At 36.3% G+C, this 8720-nt stretch overlaps 1 protein-coding gene across 1 annotated transcript; it reads right to left on the bottom strand.

The window, feature by feature from the left end:
- Nucleotides 1-3774: 3774 nt before the first annotated feature.
- Nucleotides 3775-7967, bottom strand: LOC140145227 (kelch-like protein 15). The gene is made up of 3 exons (XM_072167001.1): nucleotides 7534-7967; nucleotides 5681-5947; nucleotides 3775-5463 (listed from the first exon to the last, which is right to left on the bottom strand). The coding sequence occupies exons 1-3, from the start codon at nucleotides 7819-7821 to the stop codon at nucleotides 4501-4503; spliced, it is 1518 nt and encodes a 505-aa protein (XP_072023102.1). The 5' UTR covers nucleotides 7822-7967; the 3' UTR covers nucleotides 3775-4500.
- Between the last annotated feature and the right edge of the window lie 753 nt (nucleotides 7968-8720).

Raw genomic sequence — 8720 nt, 5'->3', positions numbered from 1 at the left:
GGTTCGTACATATATTCATGTAGTGACAAAGTTGAAAGTACATGTATTTGATACCAACCATGTATCAAATTATGAATTGCAACCACAGCATAGTTTTTCTCAGAAAATGTTAAAATGTTACTCATGCAATAGCATGCATTTGGTGTACTGGGGAAATGTTACTCATGCAATAGCATACATTTGGTGTACTATAGGGGAAATGTTACTCACGCAACAGCATACTAGGAAGTACATGTATATTGATGTGCAAGAAACACAATGTAAGAGTCAAATTTTGTGTGAAGGTTTTATTTTATTTCCAAATATCATTCAAGAATTTAGTTGTATCATTAAAATGTGTGTACTATACTCAATTTATTCACTAGTGATACTCTCATGTCTATTAAATATTTATGCTAGCTTTGCATATAAATCCAAAGCACAAAAATTGTATACCATGAAAATTTGATCTCAATATAATTTAAATGGTATTGTCATATCATTGCACTGGTTAGCTGAACCATGTATGTTATGACCTTTGATTGCTACTGGGATGATGTTAGGGATAAAATAAAGAACTGGAATAGGAAGGGAAATTCCCATCTAATGCAATGGTGAATGCTAACTTGGCTGAATATATTATAATTTTCCCCCAATCCTGATAAATATGTTTCTTCACTGACATATCACCTCTTTTGATTGATTGATTTATATTTATTTATGTATTATTTTTAGTTTGTTGATTGGTTGATCATTGATTGATTGATTAATTGATTGATCAATTGATTGATCAATTGATTGATTAATTGATTGATTGATTGATTGATTGGATGGTTGATTCAATAATTTAACACTTATTTATTTTCATTCAATGTTTCATTTTTATTTGCCATGATGTTTGTACACAATTTTACAACATACCCTCTGATTTCACCCCTATACAGGTGCTCTCATTGTGTGTGCATCTTATTGTTTAATAGTGAATGGTTTCCATTAATTTCATGGATCTGTGTTTACATATTATATCCCACGCAGCAACAACAGACTGACTTATATATATCTAGATTATTATTTGAATTAATGTTTGATCTGGTGTCTAGGCCAATAGAAGTTTTATCATTGGTTCACATTTCCCGCCCACACCAATATACAATTGAGCCAGCATTTTCAATATTTTTCATTATTTCATTAATATTCCTGAAGGAAAATGTACCATAATTGTTAACACAATTGTCTCAATTCTGATCTTTATTTATCATTTTTAGCCCCACACATTATTTTAAATGTAATTTTAATGTCTTTTTTTATATTCTTTGTTTTTTAATGTGAACTCTGTAAATTGAATGATATGCATGAATAAACTCAAATCAAGTCAAATCTTATCTTATCATCCAAATGGTTGCCTGGTTGTTTGTTTGGCTGTACTGGCGGAAGCAAATAGTTTTGTATCATGTTATTTGCATGATTATGAATATTATGAGCTTATGATGCATATTCTTTGTATTCTTTGTACAAACCTTTGTTATTTACACACCTTTGTGTGGGGACCTTAATTAGGAACCACATAATTCCAGTAACAGTTTCATATCAGTTGGGGTGTAAGACAGGGTTAAATTTACCCATTCCCTCGCCATGCTTGTAGTCCTGAAGCTGATGTTTCCAACAAAATTACAAAAAGTTTAAAATGATTTTAATAGTCTGTTACTGTCAAACACTTCACATGGGTTTATTAACCTGTTGGATTCATGAATCAACTTTCAACATTGATATTTGCAATTAAGGAAAATAGTGACTGATGAAATCAAAAGGTATGAAATGGGAGCCAAGTACATGCATGTAGTTAACTTTCATTAGCCCTATCTGATGTCATTATTTGAGCAGCAGAAATGCCATGAATAAACAGTCACAATTCTGAAATGCATTGTACCTATTAATACATAGCCAGTAGGCATCGTTTGGTGGCACCCCCCCCCCCCATTGGAAAAACCCAAATGTCCACTTTAAGTTTTTGCTGAACCATGAAATGGTATCAGCCTCTATTAGTGTATGTAACTACTAGCTTACTTACTTACTAGCTTACTAGCTTACTAGCTTACTAACTGACTAACCATTTGGTCTAAAATGGACATATCTCTAAATGCCACGAAGGTATGACCCCCCAAGTGGTGTCATATGAAAGAGAAAAATATAAAGAATATAATAAAAATATTTCCAAATGTCAGAGGTCATCCAGGGGTCACAGGGGTCAAAAAGGTCATTTTAACCGAAAATGCTCGATTGAGCTTAAATTTAAATGCAATGATCCTTATGACATTCTAAACATGTTTAAAACATTTTAAAATTTATTTAAGGTCACTAAGGGGTCATAAAGGGGTCAAAGGTCAAGTTTTTCAAAAATGCTCCAATTGAGCTGAAATTTATATGCAATGATCCTTATGACATTCTAAACATTTTAAAAACATTTTCAGATTCATTTAAGGCCATTAAGGGGTCATAAAGGGGTCAAAGGTCAAGTTTTCCAAAATGCTCTGATTGAGCTAAAATTTAAACGCAATGATCCTTATGATATTCTAAACATGTTAAAAATATTTTAAAATTCATTTAAGGTCATTAAGGGGCAATAAAGGGGTCAAAGGTCAAGTTTTCAAAATGCTTCAATTGAGCTAAAATTTAAATGCAATGATCCTTGCGACATTCTTAACATGTTTTTAATAATTTAAAACTCATTTAAGGTAATTAAGGGGGTCATACAGAGGTCAAAAGTAAAGTTTTCCACGATCAAGGTATATTAAAACGGCAATTAATGAAACAGTCTTACTACTATCCAGCACAGTATTGCTGCTTGATCAGATCGTCACAGTCATCCGCCTAACTTACCTCGTGCCCTTGCAAAGGGCACAGTTGCTTTAGTTTATTTTATATTCTTTACTTTTCCTCTTTAATTAACACCACTTTGACGGTCATACCTTCGTAGCATTTCCAGATTATGTCCATTACAGGCTCCGGGTGACAGTGGTATAGGCCTACCACAATATACTGCCGAAGCCACATGGTTCAGCTATGGTGCGGTTATCGCTCTAGTTTTTGCACAAAATTGGCTGATCTCTCCCAGTGGTGGGGGCAGGAGGGCAGAGTACCCCCATAGAATTTTTTCAGGGATAAAATGGGGACAGCAAAGAGTAAAGTGTCCTTAAAATGACTAAAAATGGGACAAAAAAAATGAAAAATGGGGACTAATATTTGGCTTTGCCCCCTTACACCTAAATCCTAACTACGCTACTGATTTTGCCTCCTGAAATTAACTTATCCTCCCACTTTTTTTTTCTGATGCCGCCACTGTACATAGCTTGACTTAACCCCAAAATGCTACAGACAGGGTGCCTCCCCTTTATCAGTGGGTGGGGGCGGGCAACACAGAGGGTACCGCCAACCAAACCTCCAAAAGAGAATTGGAGCTAATTAGCTTAGCTAAAGTTTTTGTCAGAGAAGAACGGCACTTGTTTACATTTTGAGAGCGTGCAGAGCGTAACACAGAAGTGTGGTTCTGATTGGCTGAATCAATCGTCTGACAATCATAGCAACAGACCAATAATCTGATTGCCCGATTGTGCGTGAAATTGTTGGTCGGCGCAGATCGGCGCCCATAAAGTGAACACAAAGCTCTGTGTATGTCGCTCATTAACTGGGCGCTCGCGTCTATCTGAAACCCAGTGTAAGAGAAATTCAAACTCACACACTACTTTCTTGTTTTAAAAATAAGTGCAAAATGATACTATTTTCTATCATGATCAGTGTCAACTTTAATGTCAATTCCAACAACAAAACATATAATTTGTCTTTGACAATCATTTTTTCAACAACAAAAATTGCCTGTTTTCTACCTTAACTTTTTATAGGATATATCCTATGAAAAGTTAAGGTAGAAAACTGACAATTTTTTTTACTGAACTTGGTGAAATCTCTGATTTTTATGAATATAGGAACTTTTTTTTTTATCTTTTCAAGGCTGTCAGGTTGCCATCTTTATTATGAATAGGCACTTAAGCAACTACAGTCAATTTTCGAAATTCAAAAATTTGATGGTACACACTACACAGTGATGTATACTGTTTGTCAGACTCGTTTTTTGGAATATAGCAAACTTGTGCGATATGAATCAATATACCAAAAATATGAAGATAACAAATGTCACCCTAGATTTTGCACATTTTTGGGTCGAACTGTAAAGAGCAATACAGGTTGTTGTTTTTTGGCAAGGGGGGGGGGGCTTATGATAAGCATCAATGAAAGAACATGGAAACTTCCAGTACAATATAATACATGTATAATAAGGAATGGCTCTCAAACTACTATCAGCCATGCACAGTGTTAGCACCATCTCTAGCCATTTTCCAGGAAGCTGCCCTTCCAACTGTGAGGGGGATGAAGCTACCTGTGGGCTCGTAAATCTTGTAAATAATATTACCAAAAGTTCCCTGAAGCATGCTTCAATCGTTAAATATAATTGTCCTACAGGAGATCTCATTCTGGTACTGTCTGTAATGTAACACCACCAGTGTTATCTTCTAATTCTATGTGTTGGAGTTTGTGCCTGTTGTTTCCCACTTCTTTCTTTGAATCTGTGATACCCATCTTGTAAATGCATCCCAAGACATTGGCATACAGCTCTCTGTTGATTGAGAAAATATTACGCCCAGCAGATGTGTTGATGGCTGATGTGATGATAGTGTGTAAATGTGATTGGTCTTCAGTAGCTCCAATATAAACACGTGGGGGCTCATGATCAAAGTCACATTGAAGCTCTGTAACACATACCATCTGTTTCTTGTCATTGGTATCTTCATAAGTGATTCTGTAGATCTTGTCATTCTGTACAGTGAGGACATACTTTGGGGTATTGGTGGATCTTGTTGCATGCTGTTGATCATCTAGTGCAATACTCCAGTTTCCCCGTGGATTTGACTTGGTCATGTCTGGTGACAAGATCTGTAAGACATATCTGTTTGCAGAACACACCTTCTTCCCATAGACAAGTATCTTCCCCCCATAAGTGATTGCAGATGGGTCTATAACACCAACTGCTAATGGTGCAATAGATTGCCAGGACTTATTAGTCAAGCTGTAGCACTCCACATCTGTCAATGCTGAACCATGTTGGTCACCTCCTATGGCATAAATAAAATAATTTATATGAACCAGAGCAAAGTTTGCTCTTGCTGTGGTCATGGAAGCCAAGGATTTCCAGGTATGTTGAAAACTATCATACTGATAAAAACTGCTCAGCCAAGTACTGAAACCTTTGTATCTTCCCTGACTTTGCCCCATACCACCAGCTACACAGAGATGACCATTGACAACCACTATGCTGTGATGTCTGATTTTCTGTGGAAGCTTTGGAATAGAATACAATGTATCCCATCTTGTTTCTCTCCAGTATTTTATGCTCTGGTTGGCCATGTGCTTCCCTCCTATATGGATCATCATCTGTAATTTGTAAAAATGAATGCATTTTAATTGAATTGATTGACTTGTCTGTCTTAAAATGTTTTATTATATACTGTATACACATTAAACCAATACAGTTTTCCCAAAAACTCTAGGGTCAACTGGAGTCTTGTTACACCAAAACTCATGATGATCATGAAATTTCATCTGGTGTGAAAAATTAAATTTAGTGTCCCATGAATGACTAATAACTTACTGTCTTTGATGCTTGTACAGAAAACCAGTGAGGGTGTGTGATGTAAGATAGGGGGACTGTCAAGTTGTCACTGTTGGTTTGTATGGCTATCACTTCTTCTAGTGTTGTTTTACACTCAGGAATCTTTGCGATTCCATCATCCAAGGCTTTCTGCAGTGAGTCGGAGGGAAGCAATCCTAGCTTGAATCGTTTGAGGTAGATAATTGCAAACAGGTTACGTTGCTCCAAGTCGTTGTTGATCCATCCAGACACAATCTGAAACATCTCCTGTGAATAAATGTAAAGAACAATTCATTTCATTGATCAATGTGTTTAAAGGAATCCCCATGATTTGTGTAGGATGTGTGGGGGTGGGTGTGTGTGTGCTAAAAAAAATTAAACATTGCAATTGCTTGTACATTCTTTGATGGATTTTAATGGGACTTGGAAATGTCATGAGAGATATCAACATATGTCACAAGAGCAACTAGGAGGTATTTTTAAAGGAAATCTGTACCATAAACTAATCAATGGCTAATATAGTTATATACCCCTAAATTAAACATACCAGACGGTCTGTATGAATTTCGGAATATTCCTAACAAAGAAAAAGCACTTTTAATCCTTCGTTACTGCGATTCATGGAAGCCGCCATGATAGCTGCTTTCGAATCATTTCTGCCACAAGCGGTAGTGTAACCTTTTACACAGACCCACGGCGAGCGTGTGTTACTATAGCATTCACGACCCCACAGCGAATTTTAGTTTTTAGTGCTGTTTTTACTTTTCGTTCTCAAAAGACATTCTTGATTATAAATATTACTTAAAATACATTTTTTTATGTTCTTCTGTAGTTTTATGGGGAAAAATTGTCACGTTTTCTTTTGAACGAATGTTGAATCTGAACTTTGGTAGTATTCGCTTCGTGTCACCAAAGTTCACGAGGGACGAGGCTTGTGGCACGGATTTCGCTGGTTTCAAAATCGGGTACCGTTACAGCGTAATAAAAATACATCGGGTATCAATATGGCCGCCACCATGGATTGCAAACTGACCGTTGATTGTCGTAAGGAATTAAGAATTTCTCCTTTATTTGGACGTATAAGCTTGGGACTTTTACTGTTCATTGTTTTTATTATTACTGCAACTATATAGCCATTGATTAGTTTATGGTACAGATTTCCTTTAAAGGTCATTTTACAAATATATTCAAAATGTTTCAATTAGAAATTGATGAATTTTGATGACACTTGCATTTAGAGATCCTATCCTTTGGTGAATGTTAATGAAGGATGAATAAGAATTTGAAGTCAAAAGTCATTTAGGGTCAAGTGCAAAGCAGTCAAAAAGCTGATTGATGAGGGAATGAGGTACTATTGGAAGTACTATTTCTGGGCATATTCTGAGTTACATCATGATCAGTATCTTAATATTGACAGTGAAATAACAGAGAATGGGGTTACTTTTCTTATGGCAGTATTAGTATAATACATAGGTTACAACATTTTTCATGGGTAAGCTTTAGCCACTCAACTGTGTGCATGCTTGTGCATCCAATCAAAGCAAGGCTAGCCTAGGCCTAGCCTACGTGTATGCCTAGGTCTATATCTATGATAAAGGCCTTGTACTTCTAATATGTTAACCAATCAATGAACAAACAATATATTAATAAAGGATATAAAACATATATTTACTGCTCTATATTTGGGATCTAGTGGAAACTATTGGTTCCTTTGGTGAACTGGAGATTGTGGTTCTGCTATATTCCCCCGACGGGAAGATAGTAGGCCTGCGGTCTCCAGTTCACCTCTGGGACCAATGATCCCGAATATAGAGCAGTAAATATTGGTATTACATTTAATTTGTACCACTTACTTTTCTCTCTGAAGCAGATATGTTTGCAGTGTTGTCAAAGTAGTAAGTTTCCAAGAATGATCCCATACATTCAGCTGTTGTTTGAGCCATGAATTCTGGCTGCTTTGACAAGGAAATGAGGTTGTCTTCTATGTACTTATTAGCTAGCTGAACAATATCAGCCCATTCAGGGTCCTGATGTTGTGAAATCTCAAATGCTTGCTGCAGAGACATGGTCTTGGTTTTAAGGCTCTTCGAGACATACTCTTGGTTTGTACAGCTATTGCTTTCATCAGCACTTTCTGGCATACAGGAATCTCCTTCATGCCATCATCAAGGGCTTTTAGCAGTGTTTCACAGGGAAGCAAGTGTAACTTGAATTTCTTGAGGTAGACTTTTGCCACTTGTTTTCGTTGATCAAAGTTGTGGCTGACCCATCTCGTAACAGTCTCAAAGATCTCTTGTGAATGTAATACAGCCTGTAAATGATAATACCAATAATAATAATGTGATAATGGGTCTGCCTATATATTGTGTTTAAACCTAACACGCCCTGGTACTACAAAATGATGAGGCAATCACCCCAAGTGACATAGGCATGGTTTCGCGGGCCAGCGAAGCCCAAGACCAGTGGAAAAATGTCGCCGAGGCATGCGAGGGGTCTCAGGTTGGAATCCCACCCAGAGCAAATAACTTCTTTCTTTGTTTTCTCTCTTTATTCCTTCCTTCTTTCCCTTCGCATTGCCAAATAGCCCCTGGGGCGTTAGGGTTAGGATAAGATGTTCAACTTCTAATAACCTTTTCATCACCCTATTAGTCATTGGTGAATACCCCTTGCATAATTTGAAAGCAAAATGTATATTTCCCAAACCCATTTTAAATGCTACTTCTGATGCATTAAAAATGATACATGATTGCCTAGGTTATCACATTACAAACAAGAAATGCCCAATAGATAATAATAATAAATAATAATAATAAACCATGCTTATATAGCGCTTTACACCAAAGTCCCTAAGCGCTTAAACAACTTATACATAGACAAAAACATAACAAATAAACATTAGTATGCAATTTTAAATAAATAAGTTTTCAGAGATGTTTTAAACTGATTAACAGTCTGAGAGTTTTTCACATGTAATGGTAAACTGTTCCAAAGTTCAGAGGCAGCAATAGAAAATGAGCGATGACCATACTGAGTAGAAGAT

The sequence above is a fragment of the Amphiura filiformis genome, unplaced genomic scaffold (assembly GCF_039555335.1).
Source record: "Amphiura filiformis unplaced genomic scaffold, Afil_fr2py scaffold_176, whole genome shotgun sequence".
In the NCBI taxonomy this organism is placed as follows: Eukaryota; Metazoa; Echinodermata; class Ophiuroidea; order Amphilepidida; family Amphiuridae; genus Amphiura; species Amphiura filiformis.
This window is presented reverse-complemented; position numbering and strand designations above follow the sequence as displayed.